The 23,873-nt window shown below is 56.0% G+C and overlaps 2 protein-coding genes across 35 annotated transcripts in view; one reads left to right on the forward strand and one right to left on the reverse strand.

The window, feature by feature from the left end:
* The window catches only part of UBAP2 (ubiquitin associated protein 2), a 224,130-nt gene that overhangs the window by 127,059 nt on the left and 73,198 nt on the right, over positions 1 to 23,873 (forward strand). The gene's annotated exons all lie outside the window — the stretch shown is intronic.
* Positions 21,096 to 21,671, reverse strand: LOC148219926 (interferon-like). Its single transcript, XM_088156301.1, has one exon. The coding sequence runs from the start codon at positions 21,669 to 21,671 to the stop codon at positions 21,096 to 21,098; it is 576 nt and encodes a 191-aa protein (XP_088012427.1).

Genomic DNA, 23,873 nt, shown 5'->3' on the forward strand with positions numbered 1-23,873 from the left:
CCTGGGAGAGCGTGTCCCGCTCAGGGCTCTTTAGTTCGTGAGCGGGAGGGCTGGAGCTCTTGGAGGGGATGGCTGTGGAGATGCAGGGAGGAGCCGAGCACATGACTTGTGAGAAAGGCTGGGGGAGCCGAGCTTCTTCTTCAGCTGGAGTAGAGAAGATTTGCAGGTAGTTTCAGATGTCTTTAAAGAAAGGCCCAAAATGCAGGGAGCGGTGAAGAGGAATTGGTGGTGCTTTGAGCTGTGCGTGGGGGATGATGTGGCTGGGGCTTGTGGGGACATAGTGGGATTGTTGCTATGAGTGGAGTGTGGAATTTGAAACTTTTAGGCTTTTGGGGAAAAGAGGCTGTGGAGATGAGCCGTTGTTTGTAGCCTGGCGTGTCAGCGAGCTGCAGCCGCAGTGCGGAAGTCGTCAAAGGCCAAGGGTGGGAGCCCTGCATGAAGAATGAAGGTGCCAAGGGCAGCGTAGGATAGGATGAGGTTTGAGCCCACGGAGGGAACCGGAATATGTTGGCGTGCATTGGGACCTGATGAGATTCACGCGTGAGTGCTGAGGGAATTGTTCTATGGAGTTGCTTGGCCAAGGTGGATGATTTTTGGGAAGCGGTGCTTGTCAGTTGAAGTCCTTGGAAAGTGGAAGTAGGGAAATACGACGGCTGTTTTTGCAAAGGGAAAAGCAGAAGAGCGTGGGAACTGCAGAGCAGTGAGTGTGAGCTTTGTTGCAGGCCAAACGATGAGGCTGCTTCTCCGGGAAAGAGAAATTCCGCTAAGACGGCTGGAAAACAAGGCGGTGATTGGTAGGAGGGAAGATGGCTTTGCGAAGTGGAAGCTCGCCATTCCCGGAAGTTTTGTTGTTCTGTGGCTCGGGCTAGGCAGCACTGGTGGCTAGGGGCAGAGGGAGTGACCTGGTGTGCCTGGACTTGTGCAAAGGGTTTGACGCTGTCCTACACGACCTCGTTGCTGATCCATGGATTGGATGGCTGGAGTACGGCATGGCTTAAAGTGATGAGCTGCAGCGTGTCTTTCCGGCATGTCGTGGTTTAGGGCAATTTTGGGAGGAAACCTCTGAATGGGGTCCGTCTAGGAAAGAGATTCAAGTAGTCCCTCCCCCAGCTGGTTTGAGGAAACATTTCCTTGGAGAGAAGTGGAAAATAAACTCTTTATTTAACCGGGAGAGCGCTTCCCAGCCCAAAAGTGAACGTACTAAACCGCAAAGCCTCTTGCTGCTCCGAAGAGATGACAAATTCAGAAGAGTCCCTTTGGTGGGTCGCAGCCCGGCTCACTCAGTCTGTTCTCAGTCCCTCCGATGCCCGGAAATGCCGCAGCCCAGGCCAGACCTAGTGGGCCACGGGTGTGAGCTCCTGGGGCTCTTCTGGGTTTTCAGTCCGGAGCAGGTTGGAACAACTCCGAGAAGAAGGTTAAAAAAAAAAAATAAGGTAAAATAAAAGAAAATCCCTCCAAAAACCCGCCAGAGTCCAGGTAGCTTCTTGGCGTCAGCTAGGCAGAACAAGTAAGCAAAAGCAAAGGAGAGCCTCTGTGCAGCTGTCCACTGTGCATAGCACAGTCAGTGTGAAGGATGCTGGGGAGCTAGTGCAGTCTGTGATAACAAACTCAGCGCCTATTGCCTCCTCCTTGACTCCTGGACCCAGTCTTAAAGCTGCAGAACTCAATTTGCAAGACCAAGAGAAGATTGGGGATACAAGCATCCTAAAGTGGCCCCAATGCACAGCCTCGGGGTGTTTTTATTTGGTGGTGATGGCCAAAATTTGGCCGTGTTTTTCCAAAGGGGTTGCTGCAGGATCATGCTTGGGCAAGTGGCGTGTGGAAGAGTGGGCAGAGGATGTTTGGAGCAGGACTGGGGGTAGGTGTTGAGTGGAGACGGTTGTCCTCTGGCCCAAAGAGTAGCTGCAGTGCTAGTGAGATGAGAGGCAGTGGCGAGCATTTTTGTCCTAGGTCTTTATTTTTTCTGGCATATAGAAGTGAGTAAGTAGAAGAATAAATAGCTGAATAAATAAATAAACAAACAAACAAACAAACAAATAAATAAATGAACAAATAAATAAATAAAATAAACAAGTCACGGTGTAACCACGTCGAGGAAGTCCTTTGTGCGAATCCCTGGGAGAGGCTGTATGAATGCAGGCGCAGTGGCTGTAGGCTGCGGTTGCCGTGCGGTGCTTCCAGCCGTGTCCGTTGTCCCAGGTTGGGGGGGTGAGGTGGGTTTGGGGCGCAGGTGTGGGGGCGTGGGGGTGGGTTGGTGTGTGGGCGTTGGTGCTAGCGGCGCATGGCGCGCGTGAGGCTGTGGAGGTGCCGTAAAGAGGCGCGAGCTTCGAGGCGGACGTGGTCCCAGGCGCAGGCGCTGTGGTTGTGGGCGTGGAGGAAGCTCTGGATGCGACTGAAGTACTTGTTGATGGTGAGCAGCGGGTTGCGTGGTCCTTGGAAGAGCGCGGCGTTGTCGGGGAGGCATTGCTCGAGGTGGTGGACGTGATGCTGGAGTTTGTTGAGGAGGGCGCTGCGAGGCTGGGCGGGCCAGTGCTGGCGGGTGGCGTTGGTGCTGAGGGTGTGGAAGAGGTGCTGGAGGATGCGCAGGGCGGTGGCGGCGGCTTGGCGCGGGAGGAGGTTGTTGTGCGGGAGGGTGTCGGGGAAGAAGGGCCGCTCTTGGAGGTGGCAGGGCTGGGCGTGGCTGGGAGCCATGTCGTGGAGGAGGCGCAGGGCGTCGCCGGGGAAGGCGTCGTCGTGTGTCCAGAGGTGTTGGCAGGCGAGGGTGGTGGCGAGAGCGGTGAGGAGGAGCAGGAGGGCCGTGGCTGCGTGCGGCAGGCGTGGCCGTGTGGCTGTGGGCGCAGCAGCCATGCTGGGGCTGTGTGTGCTGTGGGGTGGTGCTGGGCAGGAGGCTGGTGGGGCTGGGTGGCGCTGGTTGTGCCGGTGGTGGCTGTGCTTGGGGTGCTGCGGGGCTTGGGGCTTTGTATGGCGGCAGGTTTCCCTTCATCGCTTTCTGATTGCTGGGAGTTTCCGCCCGTGCTTTCCAGTCGGGGCTGGTGGCTGTGGTGGTCTCGGGGCAGCGTTTTGTTGGGGTGCGTGTGGTTGGGGATTGTGGTGGCAGTGGTGTGCCGGGGGAGAGTGGCAGTAGTGGGTGCCCAGGGTTGAGAAAGCGATGGGTCAGAGGCGTTGGGGCCAGGTGTGTTGGGGAGGGGTGTTGGGTGTTCCCTTGCAGCTGCAGGGCCAGCTTTAGGGCCTGTAGTGTGCAGCTGAAGTCTCCTATGTGCCTAGGATCGGTTTCCACCTGGAAAGCTGTGGTAGTGGCTGTGGTCACTTTTCCTTTCAGTTTGTGGCTTGCCTTTATTTTCATCTTTGCCAGCGTTTTCCTTTTGTGGTTGCAAAGGATGTGCAGTGATGTCAAGTGGGCCGGGCCTGGGTTTCTCGGTCATGCAGTGAATGCCTGGGGCAGTGGCGGTGTGCAAGGGGCTGTCTGTGGGCATGGGCCTTGGAGCCGTGAGAGTGTTCTTGCACGGAGGTTGCCTTGGTGCACTCTTGGATTCTGAAGTGTCAGCCAGCAAGACATGAAAAAACTAGGCAAAGCGAAGGAGGAGTGGGAAAAGAGGAAGAGCTTTGCTGCTCGTGCGTTGCTTGCTTTGTGTCCGTGGCCCCACGTGTTGAGCCCCCGTGCGTGGGCACGGTTGTTTTTGCCCTGCTTGCGTGGATGAGGCAGCAGAGAGCGAAAGGCGACTGTCGTCCGTCAAAGAAGTGCTGTTGTGTTTTGGAATTGGTAGAGGCCTCTCCTGGGAGAGCGTGTCCCGCTCAGGGCTCTTTAGTTCGTGAGCGGGAGGGCTGGAGCTCTTGGAGGGGATGGCTGTGGAGATGCAGGGAGGAGCCGAGCACATGACTTGTGAGAAAGGCTGGGGGAGCCGAGCTTCTTCTTCAGCTGGAGTAGAGAAGATTTGCAGGTAGTTTCAGATGTCTTTAAAGAAAGGCCCAAAATGCAGGGAGCGGTGAAGAGGAATTGGTGGTGCTTTGAGCTGTGCGTGGGGGATGATGTGGCTGGGGCTTGTGGGGACATAGTGGGATTGTTGCTATGAGTGGAGTGTGGAATTTGAAACTTTTAGGCTTTTGGGGAAAAGAGGCTGTGGAGATGAGCCGTTGTTTGTAGCCTGGCCTGTCAGCGAGCTGCAGCCGCAGTGCGGAAGTCGTCAAAGGCCAAGGGTGGGAGCCCTGCATGAAGAATGAAGCTGCCAAGGGCAGCGTAGGATAGGATGAGGTTTGAGCCCACGGAGGGAACCGGAATATGTTGGCGTGCATTGGGACCTGATGAGATTCACGCGTGAGTGCTGAGGGAATTGTTCTATGGAGTTGCTTGGCCAAGGTGGATGATTTTTGGGAAGCGGTGCTTGTCAGTTGAAGTCCTTGGAAAGTGGAAGTAGGGAAATACGACGGCTGTTTTTGCAAAGGGAAAAGCAGAAGAGCGTGGGAACTGCAGAGCAGTGAGTGTGAGCTTTGTTGCAGGCCAAACGATGAGGCTGCTTCTCCGGGAAAGAGAAATTCCGCTAAGACGGCTGGAAAACAAGGAGGTGATTGGTAGGAGGGAAGATGGCTTTGCGAAGTGGAAGCTCGCCATTCCCGGAAGTTTTGTTGTTCTGTGGCTCGGGCTAGGCAGCACTGGTGGCTAGGGGCAGAGGGAGTGACCTGGTGTGCCTGGACTTGTGCAAAGGGTTTGACGCTGTCCTACACGACCTCGTTGCTGATCCATGGATTGGATGGCTGGAGTACGGCATGGCTTAAAGTGATGAGCTGCAGCGTGTCTTTCCGGCATGTCGTGGTTTAGGGCAATTTTGGGAGGAAACCTCTGAATGGGGTCCGTCTAGGAAAGAGATTCAAGTAGTCCCTCCCCCAGCTGGTTTGAGGAAATACTTCCTTGGAGAGAAGTGGAAAATAAACTCTTTATTTAACCGGGAGAGCGCTTCCCAGCCCAAAAGTGAACGTACTAAACCGCAAAGCTTCTTGCTGCTCCGAAGAGATGACAAATTCAGAAGAGTCCCTTTGGTGGGTCGCAGCCCGGCTCACTCAGTCTGTTCTCAGTCCCTCCGATGCCCGGAAATGCCGCAGCCCAGGCCAGACCTAGTGGGCCACGGGTGTGAGCTCCTGGGGCTCTTCTGGGTTTTCAGTCCGGAGCAGGTTGGAACAACTCCGAGAAGAAGGTTAAAAAAAAAAAATAAGATGAAATAAAAGAAAATCCCTCCAAAAACCCGCCAGAGTCCAGGTAGCTTCTTGGCGTCAGCTAGGCAGAACAAGTAAGCAAAAGCAAAGGAGAGCCTCTGTGCAGCTGTCCACTGTGCATAGCACAGTCAGTGTGAAGGATGCTGGGGAGCTAGTGCAGTCTGTGATAACAAACTCAGCGCCTATTGCCTCCTCCTTGACTCCTGGACCCAGTCTTAAAGCTGCAGAACTCAATTTGCAAGACCAAGAGAAGATTGGGGATACAAGCATCCTAAAGTGGCCCCAATGCACAGCCTCGGGGTGTTTTTATTTGGTGGTGATGGCCAAAATTTGGCCGTGTTTTTCCAAAGGGGTTGCTGCAGGATCATGCTTGGGCAAGTGGCGTGTGGAAGAGTGGGCAGAGGATGTTTGGAGCAGGACTGGGGGTAGGTGTTGAGTGGAGACGGTTGTCCTCTGGCCCAAAGAGTAGCTGCAGTGCTAGTGAGATGAGAGGCAGTGGCGAGCATTTTTGTCCTAGGTCTTTATTTTTTCTGGCATATAGAAGTGAGTAAGTAGAAGAATAAATAGCTGAATAAATAAATAAATAAACAAACAAACAAACAAATAAATAAATGAACAAATAAATAAATAAAATAAACAAGTCACGGTGTAACCACGTCGAGGAAGTCCTTTGTGCGAATCCCTGGGAGAGGCTGTATGAATGCAGGCGCAGTGGCTGTAGGCTGCGGTTGCCGTGCGGTGCTTCCAGCCGTGTCCGTTGTCCCAGGTTGGGGGGGTGAGGTGGGTTTGGGGCGCAGGTGTGGGGGCGTGGGGGTGGGTTGGTGTGTGGGCGTTGGTGCTAGCGGCGCATGGCGCGCGTGAGGCTGTGGAGGTGCCGTAAAGAGGCGCGAGCTTCGAGGCGGACGTGGTCCCAGGCGCAGGCGCTGTGGTTGTGGGCGTGGAGGAAGCTCTGGATGCGACTGAAGTACTTGTTGATGGTGAGCAGCGGGTTGCGTGGTCCTTGGAAGAGCGCGGCGTTGTCGGGGAGGCATTGCTCGAGGTGGTGGACGTGGTGCTGGAGTTTGTTGAGGAGGGCGCTGCGAGGCTGGGCGGGCCAGTGCTGGCGGGTGGCGTTGGTGCTGAGGGTGTGGAAGAGGTGCTGGAGGATGCGCAGGGCGGTGGCGGCGGCTTGGCGCGGGAGGAGGTTGTTGTGCGGGAGGGTGTCGGGGAAGAAGGGCCGCTCTTGGAGGTGGCAGGGCTGGGCGTGGCTGGGAGCCATGTCGTGGAGGAGGCGCAGGGCGTCGCCGGGGAAGGCGTCGTCGTGTGTCCAGAGGTGTTGGCAGGCGAGGGTGGTGGCGAGAGCGGTGAGGAGGAGCAGGAGGGCCGTGGCTGCGTGCGGCAGGCGTGGCCGTGTGGCTGTGGGCGCAGCAGCCATGCTGGGGCTGTGTGTGCTGTGGGGTGGTGCTGGGCAGGAGGCTGGTGGGGCTGGGTGGCGCTGGTTGTGCCGGTGGTGGCTGTGCTTGGGGTGCTGCGGGGCTTGGGGCTTTGTATGGCGGCAGGTTTCCCTTCATCGCTTTCTGATTGCTGGGAGTTTCCGCCCGTGCTTTCCAGTCGGGGCTGGTGGCTGTGGTGGTCTCGGGGCAGCGTTTTGTTGGGGTGCGTGTGGTTGGGGATTGTGGTGGCAGCGGTGTGCCGGGGGAGAGTGGCAGTAGTGGGTTGTGAAAGCGATGGGTCAGAGGCGTCGGGGCCAGGTGCGTTGGGGAGGGGTGTTGGGTGTTCCCTGGCAGCTGCAGGGCCAGCTTTAGGGCCTGTAGTGTGCAGCTGAAGTCTCCTATGTGCCTAGGATCGGTTTCCACCTGGAAAGCTGTGGTAGTGGCTGTGGTCACTTTTCCTTTCAGTTTGTGGCTTGCCTTTATTTTCATCTTTGCCAGCGTTTTCCTTTTGTGGTTGCAAAGGATGTGCAGTGATGTCAAGTGGGCCGGGCCTGGGTTTCTCGGTCATGCAGTGAATGCCTGGGGCAGTGGCGGTGTGCAAGGGGCTGTCTGTGGGCATGGGCCTTGGAGCCGTGAGAGTGTTCTTGCACGGAGGTTGCCTTGGTGCACTCTTGGATTCTGAAGTGTCAGCCAGCAAGACATGAAAAAACTAGGCAAAGCGAAGGAGGAGTGGGAAAAGAGGAAGAGCTTTGCTGCTCGTGCGTTGCTTGCTTTGTGTCCGTGGCCCCACGTGTTGAGCCCCCGTGCGTGGGCACGGTTGTTTTTGCCCTGCTTGCGTGGATGAGGCAGCAGAGAGCGAAAGGCGACTGTCGTCCGTCAAAGAAGTGCTGTTGTGTTTTGGAATTGGTAGAGGCCTCTCCTGGGAGAGCGTGTCCCGCTCAGGGCTCTTTAGTTCGTGAGCGGGAGGGCTGGAGCTCTTGGAGGGGATGGCTGTGGAGATGCAGGGAGGAGCCGAGCACATGACTTGTGAGAAAGGCTGGGGGAGCCGAGCTTCTTCTTCAGCTGGAGTAGAGAAGATTTGCAGGTAGTTTCAGATGTCTTTAAAGAAAGGCCCAAAATGCAGGGAGCGGTGAAGAGGAATTGGTGGTGCTTTGAGATGTGCGTGGGGGATGATGTGGCTGGGGCTTGTGGGGACATAGTGGGATTGTTGCTATGAGTGGAGTGTGGAATTTGAAACTTTTAGGCTTTTGGGGAAAAGAGGCTGTGGAGATGAGCCGTTGTTTGTAGCCTGGCGTGTCAGCGAGCTGCAGCCGCAGTGCGGAAGTCGTCAAAGGCCAAGGGTGGGAGCCCTGCATGAAGAATGAAGGTGCCAAGGGCAGCGTAGGATAGGATGAGGTTTGAGCCCACGGAGGGAACCGGAATATGTTGGCGTGCATTGGGACCTGATGAGATTCACGCGTGAGTGCTGAGGGAATTGTTCTATGGAGTTGCTTGGCCAAGGTGGATGATTTTTGGGAAGCGGTGCTTGTCAGTTGAAGTCCTTGGAAAGTGGAAGTAGGGAAATACGACGGCTGTTTTTGCAAAGGGAAAAGCAGAAGAGCGTGGGAACTGCAGAGCAGTGAGTGTGAGCTTTGTTGCAGGCCAAACGATGAGGCTGCTTCTCCGGGAAAGAGAAATTCCGCTAAGACGGCTGGAAAACAAGGAGGTGATTGGTAGGAGGGAAGATGGCTTTGCGAAGTGGAAGCTCGCCATTCCCGGAAGTTTTGTTGTTCTGTGGCTCGGGCTAGGCAGCACTGGTGGCTAGGGGCAGAGGGAGTGACCTGGTGTGCCTGGACTTGTGCAAAGGGTTTGACGCTGTCCTACACGACCTCGTTGCTGATCCATGGATTGGATGGCTGGAGTACGGCATGGCTTAAAGTGATGAGCTGCAGCGTGTCTTTCCGGCATGTCGTGGTTTAGGGCAATTTTGGGAGGAAACCTCTGAATGGGGTCCGTCTAGGAAAGAGATTCAAGTAGTCCCTCCCCCAGCTGGTTTGAGGAAATACTTCCTTGGAGAGAAGTGGAAAATAAACTCTTTATTTAACCGGGAGAGCGCTTCCCAGCCCAAAAGTGAACGTACTAAACCGCAAAGCCTCTTGCTGCTCCGAAGAGGTGACAAATTCAGAAGAGTCCCTTTGGTGGGTCGCAGCCCGGCTCACTCAGTCTGTTCTCAGTCCCTCCGATGCCCGGAAATGCCGCAGCCCAGGCCAGACCTAGTGGGCCATGGCTGTGAGCTCCTGGGGCTCTTCTGGGTTTTCAGTCCGGAGCAGGTTGGAACAACTCCGAGAAGAAGGTTAAAAAAAAAAAATAAGATAAAATAAAAGAAAATCCCTCCAAAAACCCGCCAGAGTCCAGGTAGCTTCTTGGCGTCAGCTAGGCAGAACAAGTAAGCAAAAGCAAAGGAGAGCCTCTGTGCAGCTGTCCACTGTGCATAGCACAGTCAGTGTGAAGGATGCTGGGGAGCTAGTGCAGTCTGTGATAACAAACTCAGCGCCTATTGCCTCCTCCTTGACTCCTGGACCCAGTCTTAAAGCTGCAGAACTCAATTTGCAAGACCAAGAGAAGATTGGGGATACAAGCATCCTAAAGTGGCCCCAATGCACAGCCTCGGGGTGTTTTTATTTGGTGGTGATGGCCAAAATTTGGCCGTGTTTTTCCAAAGGGGTTGCTGCAGGATCATGCTTGGGCAAGTGGCGTGTGGAAGAGTGGGCAGAGGATGTTTGGAGCAGGACTGGGGGTAGGTGTTGAGTGGAGACGGTTGTCCTCTGGCCCAAAGAGTAGCTGCAGTGCTAGTGAGATGAGAGGCAGTGGCGAGCATTTTTGTCCTAGGTCTTTATTTTTTCTGGCATATAGAAGTGAGTAAGTAGAAGAATAAATAGCTGAATAAATAAATAAATAAACAAACAAACAAACAAATAAATAAATGAACAAATAAATAAATAAAATAAACAAGTCACGGTGTAACCACGTCGAGGAAGTCCTTTGTGCGAATCCCTGGGAGAGGCTGTATGAATGCAGGCGCAGTGGCTGTAGGCTGCGGTTGCCGTGCGGTGCTTCCAGCCGTGTCCGTTGTCCCAGGTTGGGGGGGTGAGGTGGGTTTGGGGCGCAGGTGTGGGGGCGTGGGGGTGGGTTGGTGTGTGGGCGTTGGTGCTAGCGGCGCATGGCGCGCGTGAGGCTGTGGAGGTGCCGTAAAGAGGCGCGAGCTTCGAGGCGGACGTGGTCCCAGGCGCAGGCGCTGTGGTTGTGGGCGTGGAGGAAGCTCTGGATGCGACTGAAGTACTTGTTGATGGTGAGCAGCGGGTTGCGTGGTCCTTGGAAGAGCGCGGCGTTGTCGGGGAGGCATTGCTCGAGGTGGTGGACGTGGTGCTGGAGTTTGTTGAGGAGGGCGCTGCGAGGCTGGGCGGGCCAGTGCTGGCGGGTGGCGTTGGTGCTGAGGGTGTGGAAGAGGTGCTGGAGGATGCGCAGGGCGGTGGCGGCGGCTTGGCGCGGGAGGAGGTTGTTGTGCGGGAGGGTGTCGGGGAAGAAGGGCCGCTCTTGGAGGTGGCAGGGCTGGGCGTGGCTGGGAGCCATGTCGTGGAGGAGGCGCAGGGCGTCGCCGGGGAAGGCGTCGTCGTGTGTCCAGAGGTGTTGGCAGGCGAGGGTGGTGGCGAGAGCGGTGAGGAGGAGCAGGAGGGCCGTGGCTGCGTGCGGCAGGCGTGGCCGTGTGGCTGTGGGCGCAGCAGCCATGCTGGGGCTGTGTGTGCTGTGGGGTGGTGCTGGGCAGGAGGCTGGTGGGGCTGGGTGGCGCTGGTTGTGCCGGTGGTGGCTGTGCTTGGGGTGCTGCGGGGCTTGGGGCTTTGTATGGCGGCAGGTTTCCCTTCATCGCTTTCTGATTGCTGGGAGTTTCCGCCCGTGCTTTCCAGTCGGGGCTGGTGGCTGTGGTGGTCTCGGGGCAGCGTTTTGTTGGGGTGCGTGTGGTTGGGGATTGTGGTGGCAGCGGTGTGCCGGGGGAGAGTGGCAGTAGTGGGTTGTGAAAGCGATGGGTCAGAGGCGTCGGGGCCAGGTGCGTTGGGGAGGGGTGTTGGGTGTTCCCTGGCAGCTGCAGGGCCAGCTTTAGGGCCTGTAGTGTGCAGCTGAAGTCTCCTATGTGCCTAGGATCGGTTTCCACCTGGAAAGCTGTGGTAGTGGCTGTGGTCACTTTTCCTTTCAGTTTGTGGCTTGCCTTTATTTTCATCTTTGCCAGCGTTTTCCTTTTGTGGTTGCAAAGGATGTGCAGTGATGTCAAGTGGGCCGGGCCTGGGTTTCTCGGTCATGCAGTGAATGCCTGGGGCAGTGGCGGTGTGCAAGGGGCTGTCTGTGGGCATGGGCCTTGGAGCCGTGAGAGTGTTCTTGCACGGAGGTTGCCTTGGTGCACTCTTGGATTCTGAAGTGTCAGCCAGCAAGACATGAAAAAACTAGGCAAAGCGAAGGAGGAGTGGGAAAAGAGGAAGAGCTTTGCTGCTCGTGCGTTGCTTGCTTTGTGTCCGTGGCCCCACGTGTTGAGCCCCCGTGCGTGGGCACGGTTGTTTTTGCCCTGCTTGCGTGGATGAGGCAGCAGAGAGCGAAAGGCGACTGTCGTCCGTCAAAGAAGTGCTGTTGTGTTTTGGAATTGGTAGAGGCCTCTCCTGGGAGAGCGTGTCCCGCTCAGGGCTCTTTAGTTCGTGAGCGGGAGGGCTGGAGCTCTTGGAGGGGATGGCTGTGGAGATGCAGGGAGGAGCCGAGCACATGACTTGTGAGAAAGGCTGGGGGAGCCGAGCTTCTTCTTCAGCTGGAGTAGAGAAGATTTGCAGGTAGTTTCAGATGTCTTTAAAGAAAGGCCCAAAATGCAGGGAGCGGTGAAGAGGAATTGGTGGTGCTTTGAGATGTGCGTGGGGGATGATGTGGCTGGGGCTTGTGGGGACATAGTGGGATTGTTGCTATGAGTGGAGTGTGGAATTTGAAACTTTTAGGCTTTTGGGGAAAAGAGGCTGTGGAGATGAGCCGTTGTTTGTAGCCTGGCGTGTCAGCGAGCTGCAGCCGCAGTGCGGAAGTCGTCAAAGGCCAAGGGTGGGAGCCCTGCATGAAGAATGAAGGTGCCAAGGGCAGCGTAGGATAGGATGAGGTTTGAGCCCACGGAGGGAACCGGAATATGTTGGCGTGCATTGGGACCTGATGAGATTCACGCGTGAGTGCTGAGGGAATTGTTCTATGGAGTTGCTTGGCCAAGGTGGATGATTTTTGGGAAGCGGTGCTTGTCAGTTGAAGTCCTTGGAAAGTGGAAGTAGGGAAATACGACGGCTGTTTTTGCAAAGGGAAAAGCAGAAGAGCGTGGGAACTGCAGAGCAGTGAGTGTGAGCTTTGTTGCAGGCCAAACGATGAGGCTGCTTCTCCGGGAAAGAGAAATTCCGCTAAGACGGCTGGAAAACAAGGAGGTGATTGGTAGGAGGGAAGATGGCTTTGCGAAGTGGAAGCTCGCCATTCCCGGAAGTTTTGTTGTTCTGTGGCTCGGGCTAGGCAGCACTGGTGGCTAGGGGCAGAGGGAGTGACCTGGTGTGCCTGGACTTGTGCAAAGGGTTTGACGCTGTCCTACACGACCTCGTTGCTGATCCATGGATTGGATGGCTGGAGTACGGCATGGCTTAAAGTGATGAGCTGCAGCGTGTCTTTCCGGCATGTCGTGGTTTAGGGCAATTTTGGGAGGAAACCTCTGAATGGGGTCCGTCTAGGAAAGAGATTCAAGTAGTCCCTCCCCCAGCTGGTTTGAGGAAATACTTCCTTGGAGAGAAGTGGAAAATAAACTCTTTATTTAACCGGGAGAGCGCTTCCCAGCCCAAAAGTGAACGTACTAAACCGCAAAGCCTCTTGCTGCTCCGAAGAGGTGACAAATTCAGAAGAGTCCCTTTGGTGGGTCGCAGCCCGGCTCACTCAGTCTGTTCTCAGTCCCTCCGATGCCCGGAAATGCCGCAGCCCAGGCCAGACCTAGTGGGCCATGGCTGTGAGCTCCTGGGGCTCTTCTGGGTTTTCAGTCCGGAGCAGGTTGGAACAACTCCGAGAAGAAGGTTAAAAAAAAAAAATAAGATAAAATAAAAGAAAATCCCTCCAAAAACCCGCCAGAGTCCAGGTAGCTTCTTGGCGTCAGCTAGGCAGAACAAGTAAGCAAAAGCAAAGGAGAGCCTCTGTGCAGCTGTCCACTGTGCATAGCACAGTCAGTGTGAAGGATGCTGGGGAGCTAGTGCAGTCTGTGATAACAAACTCAGCGCCTATTGCCTCCTCCTTGACTCCTGGACCCAGTCTTAAAGCTGCAGAACTCAATTTGCAAGACCAAGAGAAGATTGGGGATACAAGCATCCTAAAGTGGCCCCAATGCACAGCCTCGGGGTGTTTTTATTTGGTGGTGATGGCCAAAATTTGGCCGTGTTTTTCCAAAGGGGTTGCTGCAGGATCATGCTTGGGCAAGTGGCGTGTGGAAGAGTGGGCAGAGGATGTTTGGAGCAGGACTGGGGGTAGGTGTTGAGTGGAGACGGTTGTCCTCTGGCCCAAAGAGTAGCTGCAGTGCTAGTGAGATGAGAGGCAGTGGCGAGCATTTTTGTCCTAGGTCTTTATTTTTTCTGGCATATAGAAGTGAGTAAGTAGAAGAATAAATAGCTGAATAAATAAATAAATAAACAAACAAACAAACAAATAAATAAATGAACAAATAAATAAATAAAATAAACAAGTCACGGTGTAACCACGTCGAGGAAGTCCTTTGTGCGAATCCCTGGGAGAGGCTGTATGAATGCAGGCGCAGTGGCTGTAGGCTGCGGTTGCCGTGCGGTGCTTCCAGCCGTGTCCGTTGTCCCAGGTTGGGGGGGTGAGGTGGGTTTGGGGCGCAGGTGTGGGGGCGTGGGGGTGGGTTGGTGTGTGGGCGTTGGTGCTAGCGGCGCATGGCGCGCGTGAGGCTGTGGAGGTGCCGTAAAGAGGCGCGAGCTTCGAGGCGGACGTGGTCCCAGGCGCAGGCGCTGTGGTTGTGGGCGTGGAGGAAGCTCTGGATGCGACTGAAGTACTTGTTGATGGTGAGCAGCGGGTTGCGTGGTCCTTGGAAGAGCGCGGCGTTGTCGGGGAGGCATTGCTCGAGGTGGTGGACGTGGTGCTGGAGTTTGTTGAGGAGGGCGCTGCGAGGCTGGGCGGGCCAGTGCTGGCGGGTGGCGTTGGTGCTGAGGGTGTGGAAGAGGTGCTGGAGGATGCGCAGGGCGGTGGCGGCGGCTTGGCGCGGGAGGAGGTTGTTGTGCGGGAGGGTGTCGGGGAAGAAGGGCCGCTCTTGGAGGTGGCAGGGCTGGGCGTGGCTGGGAGCCATGTCGTGGAGGAGGCGCAGGGCGTCGCCGGGGAAGGCGTCGTCGTGTGTCCAGAGGTGTTGGCAGGCGAGGGTGGTGGCGAGAGCGGTGAGGAGGAGCAGGAGGGCCGTGGCTGCGTGCGGCAGGCGTGGCCGTGTGGCTGTGGGCGCAGCAGCCATGCTGGGGCTGTGTGTGCTGTGGGGTGGTGCTGGGCAGGAGGCTGGTGGGGCTGGGTGGCGCTGGTTGTGCCGGTGGTGGCTGTGCTTGGGGTGCTGCGGGGCTTGGGGCTTTGTATGGCGGCAGGTTTCCCTTCATCGCTTTCTGATTGCTGGGAGTTTCCGCCCGTGCTTTCCAGTCGGGGCTGGTGGCTGTGGTGGTCTCGGGGCAGCGTTTTGTTGGGGTGCGTGTGGTTGGGGATTGTGGTGGCAGCGGTGTGCCGGGGGAGAGTGGCAGTAGTGGGTTGTGAAAGCGATGGGTCAGAGGCGTCGGGGCCAGGTGCGTTGGGGAGGGGTGTTGGGTGTTCCCTGGCAGCTGCAGGGCCAGCTTTAGGGCCTGTAGTGTGCAGCTGAAGTCTCCTATGTGCCTAGGATCGGTTTCCACCTGGAAAGCTGTGGTAGTGGCTGTGGTCACTTTTCCTTTCAGTTTGTGGCTTGCCTTTATTTTCATCTTTGCCAGCGTTTTCCTTTTGTGGTTGCAAAGGATGTGCAGTGATGTCAAGTGGGCCGGGCCTGGGTTTCTCGGTCATGCAGTGAATGCCTGGGGCAGTGGCGGTGTGCAAGGGGCTGTCTGTGGGCATGGGCCTTGGAGCCGTGAGAGTGTTCTTGCACGGAGGTTGCCTTGGTGCACTCTTGGATTCTGAAGTGTCAGCCAGCAAGACATGAAAAAACTAGGCAAAGCGAAGGAGGAGTGGGAAAAGAGGAAGAGCTTTGCTGCTCATGCGTTGCTTGCTTTGTGTCCGTGGCCCCACGTGTTGAGCCCCCGTGCGTGGGCACGGTTGTTTTTGCCCTGCTTGCGTGGATGAGGCAGCAGAGAGCGAAAGGCGACTGTCGTCCGTCAAAGAAGTGCTGTTGTGTTTTGGAATTGGTAGAGGCCTCTCCTGGGAGAGCGTGTCCCGCTCAGGGCTCTTTAGTTCGTGAGCGGGAGGGCTGGAGCTCTTGGAGGGGATGGCTGTGGAGATGCAGGGAGGAGCCGAGCACATGACTTGTGAGAAAGGCTGGGGGAGCCGAGCTTCTTCTTCAGCTGGAGTAGAGAAGATTTGCAGGTAGTTTCAGATGTCTTTAAAGAAAGGCCCAAAATGCAGGGAGCGGTGAAGAGGAATTGGTGGTGCTTTGAGATGTGCGTGGGGGATGATGTGGCTGGGGCTTGTGGGGACATAGTGGGATTGTTGCTATGAGTGGAGTGTGGAATTTGAAACTTTTAGGCTTTTGGGGAAAAGAGGCTGTGGAGATGAGCCGTTGTTTGTAGCCTGGCGTGTCAGCGAGCTGCAGCCGCAGTGCGGAAGTCGTCAAAGGCCAAGGGTGGGAGCCCTGCATGAAGAATGAAGGTGCCAAGGGCAGCGTAGGATAGGATGAGGTTTGAGCCCACGGAGGGAACCGGAATATGTTGGCGTGCATTGGGACCTGATGAGATTCACGCGTGAGTGCTGAGGGAATTGTTCTATGGAGTTGCTTGGCCAAGGTGGATGATTTTTGGGAAGCGGTGCTTGTCAGTTGAAGTCCTTGGAAAGTGGAAGTAGGGAAATACGACGGCTGTTTTTGCAAAGGGAAAAGCAGAAGAGCGTGGGAACTGCAGAGCAGTGAGTGTGAGCTTTGTTGCAGGCCAAACGATGAGGCTGCTTCTCCGGGAAAGAGAAATTCCGCTAAGACGGCTGGAAAACAAGGAGGTGATTGGTAGGAGGGAAGATGGCTTTGCGAAGTGGAAGCTCGCCATTCCCGGAAGTTTTGTTGTTCTGTGGCTCGGGCTAGGCAGCACTGGTGGCTAGGGGCAGAGGGAGTGACCTGGTGTGCCTGGACTTGTGCAAAGGGTTTGACGCTGTCCTACACGACCTCGTTGCTGATCCATGGATTGGATGGCTGGAGTACGGCATGGCTTAAAGTGATGAGCTGCAGCGTGTCTTTCCGGCATGTCGTGGTTTAGGGCAATTTTGGGAGGAAACCTCTGAATGGGGTCCGTCTAGGAAAGAGATTCAAGTAGTCCCTCCCCCAGCTGGTTTGAGGAAATACTTCCTTGGAGAGAAGTGGAAAATAAACTCTTTATTTAACCGGGAGAGCGCTTCCCAGCCCAAAAGTGAACGTACTAAACCGCAAAGCCTCTTGCTGCTCCGAAGAGGTGACAAATTCAGAAGAGTCCCTTTGGTGGGTCGCAGCCCGGCTCACTCAGTCTGTTCTCAGTCCCTCCGATGCCCGGAAATGCCGCAGCCCAGGCCAGACCTAGTGGGCCATGGCTGTGAGCTCCTGGGGCTCTTCTGGGTTTTCAGTCCGGAGCAGGTTGGAACAACTCCGAGAAGAAGGTTAAAAAAAAAAAATAAGATAAAATAAAAGAAAATCCCTCCAAAAACCCGCCAGAGTCCAGGTAGCTTCTTGGCGTCAGCTAGGCAGAACAAGTAAGCAAAAGCAAAGGAGAGCCTCTGTGCAGCTGTCCACTGTGCATAGCACAGTCAGTGTGAAGGATGCTGGGGAGCTAGTGCAGTCTGTGATAACAAACTCAGCGCCTATTGCCTCCTCCTTGACTCCTGGACCCAGTCTTAAAGCTGCAGAACTCAATTTGCAAGACCAAGAGAAGATTGGGGATACAAGCATCCTAAAGTGGCCCCAATGCACAGCCTCGGGGTGTTTTTATTTGGTGGTGATGGCCAAAATTTGGCCGTGTTTTTCCAAAGGGGTTGCTGCAGGATCATGCTTGGGCAAGTGGCGTGTGGAAGAGTGGGCAGAGGATGTTTGGAGCAGGACTGGGGGTAGGTGTTGAGTGGAGACGGTTGTCCTCTGGCCCAAAGAGTAGCTGCAGTGCTAGTGAGATGAGAGGCAGTGGCGAGCATTTTTGTCCTAGGTCTTTATTTTTTCTGGCATATAGAAGTGAGTAAGTAGAAGAATAAATAGCTGAATAAATAAATAAATAAACAAACAAACAAACAAATAAATAAATGAACAAATAAATAAATAAAATAAACAAGTCACGGTGTAACCACGTCGAGGAAGTCCTTTGTGCGAATCCCTGGGAGAGGCTGTATGAATGCAGGCGCAGTGGCTGTAGGCTGCGGTTGCCGTGCGGTGCTTCCAGCCGTGTCCGTTGTCCCAGGTTGGGGGGGTGAGGTGGGTTTGGGGCGCAGGTGTGGGGGCGTGGGGGTGGGTTGGTGTGTGGGCGTTGGTGCTAGCGGCGCATGGCGCGCGTGAGGCTGTGGAGGTGCCGTAAAGAGGCGCGAGCTTCGAGGCGGACGTGGTCCCAGGCGCAGGCGCTGTGGTTGTGGGCGTGGAGGAAGCTCTGGATGCGACTGAAGTACTTGTTGATGGTGAGCAGCGGGTTGCGTGGTCCTTGGAAGAGCGCGGCGTTGTCGGGGAGGCATTGCTCGAGGTGGTGGACGTGGTGCTGGAGTTTGTTGAGGAGGGCGCTGCGAGGCTGGGCGGGCCAGTGCTGGCGGGTGGCGTTGGTGCTGAGGGTGTGGAAGAGGTGCTGGAGGATGCGCAGGGCGGTGGCGGCGGCTTGGCGCGGGAGGAGGTTGTTGTGCGGGAGGGTGTCGGGGAAGAAGGGCCGCTCTTGGAGGTGGCAGGGCTGGGCGTGGCTGGGAGCCATGTCGTGGAGGAGGCGCAGGGCGTCGCCGGGGAAGGCGTCGTCGTGTGTCCAGAGGTGTTGGCAGGCGAGGGTGGTGGCGAGAGCGGTGAGGAGGAGCAGGAGGGCCGTGGCTGCGTGCGGCAGGCGTGGCCGTGTGGCTGTGGGCGCAGCAGCCATGCTGGGGCTGTGTGTGCTGTGGGGTGGTGCTGGGCAGGAGGCTGGTGGGGCTGGGTGGCGCTGGTTGTGCCGGTGGTGGCTGTGCTTGGGGTGCTGCGGGGCTTGGGGCTTTGTATGGCGGCAGGTTTCCCTTCATCGCTTTCTGATTGCTGGGAGTTTCCGCCCGTGCTTTCCAGTCGGGGCTGGTGGCTGTGGTGGTCTCGGGGCAGCGTTTTGTTGGGGTGCGTGTGGTTGGGGATTGTGGTGGCAGCGGTGTGCCGGGGGAGAGTGGCAGTAGTGGGTTGTGAAAGCGATGGGTCAGAGGCGTCGGGGCCAGGTGCGTTGGGGAGGGGTGTTGGGTGTTCCCTGGCAGCTGCAGGGCCAGCTTTAGGGCCTGTAGTGTGCAGCTGAAGTCTCCTATGTGCCTAGGATCGGTTTCCACCTGGAAAGCTGTGGTAGTGGCTGTGGTCACTTTTCCTTTCAGTTTGTGGCTTGCCTTTATTTTCATCTTTGCCAGCGTTTTCCTTTTGTGGTTGCAAAGGATGTGCAGTGATGTCAAGTGGGCCGGGCCTGGGTTTCTCGGTCATGCAGTGAATGCCTGGGGCAGTGGCGGTGTGCAAGGGGCTGTCTGTGGGCATGGGCCTTGGAGCCGTGAGAGTGTTCTTGCACGGAGGTTGCCTTGGTGCACTCTTGGATTCTGAAGTGTCAGCCAGCAAGACATGAAAAAACTAGGCAAAGCGAAGGAGGAGTGGGAAAAGAGGAAGAGCTTTGCTGCTCATGCGTTGCTTGCTTTGTGTCCGTGGCCCCACGTGTTGAGCCCCCGTGCGTGGGCACGGTTGTTTTTGCCCTGCTTGCGTGGATGAGGCAGCAGAGAGCGAAAGGCGACTGTCGTCCGTCAAAGAAGTGCTGTTGTGTTTTGGAATTGGTAGAGGCCTCTCCTGGGAGAGCGTGTCCCGCTCAGGGCTCTTTAGTTCGTGAGCGGGAGGGCTGGAGCTCTTGGAGGGGATGGCTGTGGAGATGCAGGGAGGAGCCGAGCACATGACTTGTGAGAAAGGCTGGGGGAGCCGAGCTTCTTCTTCAGCTGGAGTAGAGAAGATTTGCAGGTAGTTTCAGATGTCTTTAAAGAAAGGCCCAAAATGCAGGGAGCGGTGAAGAGGAATTGGTGGTGCTTTGAGATGTGCGTGGGGGATGATGTGGCTGGGGCTTGTGGGGACATAGTGGGATTGTTGCTATGAGTGGAGTGTGGAATTTGAAACTTTTAGGCTTTTGGGGAAAAGAGGCTGTGGAGATGAGCCGTTGTTTGTAGCCTGGCGTGTCAGCGAGCTGCAGCCGCAGTGCGGAAGTCGTCAAAGGCCAAGGGTGGGAGCCCTGCATGAAGAATGAAGGTGCCAAGGGCAGCGTAGGATAGGATGAGGTTTGAGCCCACGGAGGGAACCGGAATATGTTGGCGTGCATTGGGACCTGATGAGATTCACGCGTGAGTGCTGAGGGAATTGTTCTATGGAGTTGCTTGGCCAAGGTGGATGATTTTTGGGAAGCGGTGCTTGTCAGTTGAAGTCCTTGGAAAGTGGAAGTAGGGAAATACGACGGCTGTTTTTGCAAAGGGAAAAGCAGAAGAGCGTGGGAACTGCAGAGCAGTGAGTGTGAGCTTTGTTGCAGGCCAAACGATGAGGCTGCTTCTCCGGGAAAGAGAAATTCCGCTAAGACGGCTGGAAAACAAGGAGGTGATTGGTAGGAGGGAAGATGGCTTTGCGAAGTGGAAGCTCGCCATTCCCGGAAGTTTTGTTGTTCTGTGGCTCGGGCTAGGCAGCACTGGTGGCTAGGGGCAGAGGGAGTGACCTGGTGTGCCTGGACTTGTGCAAAGGGTTTGACGCTGTCCTACACGACCTCGTTGCTGATCCATGGATTGGATGGCTGGAGTACGGCATGGCTTAAAGTGATGAGCTGCAGCGTGTCTTTCCGGCATGTCGTGGTTTAGGGCAATTTTGGGAGGAAACCTCTGAATGGGGTCCGTCTAGGAAAGAGATTCAAGTAGTCCCTCCCCCAGCTGGTTTGAGGAAATACTTCCTTGGAGAGAAGTGGAAAATAAACTCTTTATTTAACCGGGAGAGCGCTTCCCAGCCCAAAAGTGAACGTACTAAACCGCAAAGCCTCTTGCTGCTCCGAAGAGGTGACAAATTCAGAAGAGTCCCTTTGGTGGGTCGCAGCCCGGCTCACTCAGTCTGTTCTCAGTCCCTCCGATGCCCGGAAATGCCGCAGCCCAGGCCAGACCTAGTGGGCCATGGCTGTGAGCTCCTGGGGCTCTTCTGGGTTTTCAGTCCGGAGCAGGTTGGAACAACTCCGAGAAGAAGGTTAAAAAAAAAAAATAAGATAAAATAAAAGAAAATCCCTCCAAAAACCCGCCAGAGTCCAGGTAGCTTCTTGGCGTCAGCTAGGCAGAACAAGTAAGCAAAAGCAAAGGAGAGCCTCTGTGCAGCTGTCCACTGTGCATAGCACAGTCAGTGTGAAGGATGCTGGGGAGCTAGTGCAGTCTGTGATAACAAACTCAGCGCCTATTGCCTCCTCCTTGACTCCTGGACCCAGTCTTAAAGCTGCAGAACTCAATTTGCAAGACCAAGAGAAGATTGGGGATACAAGCATCCTAAAGTGGCCCCAATGCACAGCCTCGGGGTGTTTTTATTTGGTGGTGATGGCCAAAATTTGGCCGTGTTTTTCCAAAGGGGTTGCTGCAGGATCATGCTTGGGCAAGTGGCGTGTGGAAGAGTGGGCAGAGGATGTTTGGAGCAGGACTGGGGGTAGGTGTTGAGTGGAGACGGTTGTCCTCTGGCCCAAAGAGTAGCTGCAGTGCTAGTGAGATGAGAGGCAGTGGCGAGCATTTTTGTCCTAGGTCTTTATTTTTTCTGGCATATAGAAGTGAGTAAGTAGAAGAATAAATAGCTGAATAAATAAATAAACAAACAAACAAACAAACAAATAAATAAATGAACAAATAAATAAATAAAATAAACAAGTCACGGTGTAACCACGTCGAGGAAGTCCTTTGTGCGAATCCCTGGGAGAGGCTGTATGAATGCAGGCGCAGTGGCTGTAGGCTGCAGTTGCCGTGCGGTGCTTCCAGCCGTGTCCGTTGTCCCAGGTTGGGGGGGTGAGGTGGGTTTGGGGCGCAGGTGTGGGGGCGTGGGGGTGGGTTGGTGTGTGGGCGTTGGTGCTAGCGGCGCATGGCGCGCGTGAGGCTGTGGAGGTGCCGTAAAGAGGCGCGAGCTTCGAGGCGGACGTGGTCCCAGGCGCAGGCGCTGTGGTTGTGGGCGTGGAGGAAGCTCTGGATGCGACTGAAGTACTTGTTGATGGTGAGCAGCGGGTTGCGTGGTCCTTGGAAGAGCGCGGCGTTGTCGGGGAGGCATTGCTCGAGGTGGTGGACGTGGTGCTGGAGTTTGTTGAGGAGGGCGCTGCGAGGCTGGGCGGGCCAGTGCTGGTGGGTGGCGTTGGTGCTGAGGGTGTGGAAGAGGTGCTGGAGGATGCGCAGGGCGGTGGCGGCGGCTTGGCGCGGGAGGAGGTTGTTGTGCGGGAGGGTGTCGGGGAAGAAGGGCCGCTCTTGGAGGTGGCAGGGCTGGGCGTGGCTGGGAGCCATGTCGTGGAGGAGGCGCAGGGCGTCGCCGGGGAAGGCGTCGTCGTGTGTCCAGAGGTGTTGGCAGGCGAGGGTGGTGGCGAGAGCGGTGAGGAGGAGCAGGAGGGCCGTGGCTGCGTGCGGCAGGCGTGGCCGTGTGGCTGTGGGCGCAGCAGCCATGCTGGGGCTGTGTGTGCTGTGGGGTGGTGCTGGGCAGGAGGCTGGTGGGGCTGGGTGGCGCTGGTTGTGCCGGTGGTGGCTGTACTTGGGGTGCTGCGGGGCTTGGGGCTTTGTATGGCGGCAGGTTTCCCTTCATCGCTTTCTGATTGCTGGGAGTTTCCGCCCGTGCTTTCCAGTCGGGGCTGGTGGCTGTGGTGGTCTCGGGGCAGCGTTTTGTTGGGGTGCGTGTGGTTGGGGATTGTGGTGGCAGCGGTGTGCCGGGGGAGAGTGGCAGTAGTGGGTGCCCAGGGTTGCGAAAGCGATGGGTCAGAGGCGTCGGGGCCAGGTGTGTTGGGGAGGGGTGTTGGGTGTTCCCTTGCAGCTGCAGGGCCAGCTTTAGGGCCTGTAGTGTGCAGCTGAAGTCTCCTATGTGCCTAGGATCGGTTTCCACCTGGAAAGCTGTGGTAGTGGCTGTGGTCGCTTTTCCTTTCAGTTTGTGGCTTGCCTTTATTTTCATCTTTGCCAGCGTTTTCCTTTTGTGGTTGCAAAGGATGTGCAGTGATGTCAAGTGGGCCGGGCCTGGGTTTCTCGGTCATGCAGTGAATGCCTGGGGCAGTGGCGGTGTGCAAGGGGCTGTCTGTGGGCATGGGCCTTGGAGCCGTGAGAGTGTTCTTGCACGGAGGTTGCCTTGGTGCACTCTTGGATTCTGAAGTGTCAGCCAGCAAGACATGAAAAAACTAGGCAAAGCGAAGGAGGAGTGGGAAAAGAGGAAGAGCTTTGCTGCTCGTGCGTTGCTTGCTTTGTGTCCGTGACCCCACGTGTTGAGCCCCCGTGCTTGGGCACGGTTGTTTTTGCCCTGCTTGCGTGGATGAGGCAGCAGAGAGCGAAAGGCGACTGTCGTCCGTCAAAGAAGTGCTGTTGTGTTTTGGAATTGGTAGAGGCCTCTCCTGGGAGAGCGTGTCCCGCTCAGGGCTCTTTAGTTCGTGAGCGGGAGGGCTGGAGCTCTTGGAGGGGATGGCTGTGGAGATGCAGGGAGGAGCCGAGCACATGACTTGTGAGAAAGGCTGGGGGAGCCGAGCTTCTTCTTCAGCTGGAGTAGAGAAGATTTGCAGGTAGTTTCAGATGTCTTTAAAGAAAGGCCCAAAATGCAGGGAGCGGTGAAGAGGAATTGGTGGTGCTTTGAGATGTGCGTGGGGGATGATGTGGCTGGGGCTTGTGGGGACATAGTGGGATTGTTGCTATGAGTGGAGTGTGGAATTTGAAACTTTTAGGCTTTTGGGGAAAAGAGGCTGTGGAGATGAGCCGTTGTTTGTAGCCTGGCGTGTCAGCGAGCTGCAGCCGCAGTGCGGAAGTCGTCAAAGGCCAAGGGTGGGAGCCCTGCATGAAGAATGAAGGTGCCAAGGGCAGCGTAGGATAGGATGAGGTTTGAGCCCACGGAGGGAACCGGAATATGTTGGCGTGCATTGGGACCTGATGAGATTCACGCGTGAGTGCTGAGGGAATTGTTCTATGGAGTTGCTTGGCCAAGGTGGATGATTTTTGGGAAGCGGTGCTTGTCAGTTGAAGTCCTTGGAAAGTGGAAGTAGGGAAATACGACGGCTGTTTTTGCAAAGGGAAAAGCAGAAGAGCGTGGGAACTGCAGAGCAGTGAGTGTGAGCTTTGTTGCAGGCCAAACGATGAGGCTGCTTCTCCGGGAAAGAGAAATTCCGCTAAGACGGCTGGAAAACAAGGAGGTGATTGGTAGGAGGGAAGATGGCTTTGCGAAGTGGAAGCTCGCCATTCCCGGAAGTTTTGTTGTTCTGTGGCTCGGGCTAGGCAGCACTGGTGGCTAGGGGCAGAGGGAGTGACCTGGTGTGCCTGGACTTGTGCAAAGGGTTTGACGCTGTCCTACACGACCTCGTTGCTGATCCATGGATTGGATGGCTGGAGTACGGCATGGCTTAAAGTGATGAGCTGCAGCGTGTCTTTCCGGCATGTCGTGGTTTAGGGCAATTTTGGGAGGAAACCTCTGAATGGGGTCCGTCTAGGAAAGAGATTCAAGTAGTCCCTCCCCCAGCTGGTTTGAGGAAATACTTCCTTGGAGAGAAGTGGAAAATAAACTCTTTATTTAACCGGGAGAGCGCTTCCCAGCCCAAAAGTGAACGTACTAAACCGCAAAGCTTCTTGCTGCTCCGAAGAGATGACAAATTCAGAAGAGTCCCTTTGGTGGGTCGCAGCCCGGCT

Source organism: Sturnus vulgaris, chromosome Z, assembly GCF_052056855.1.
Source record: "Sturnus vulgaris isolate bStuVul1 chromosome Z, bStuVul1.hap1, whole genome shotgun sequence".
NCBI classification, from domain to species: Eukaryota; Metazoa; Chordata; class Aves; order Passeriformes; family Sturnidae; genus Sturnus; species Sturnus vulgaris.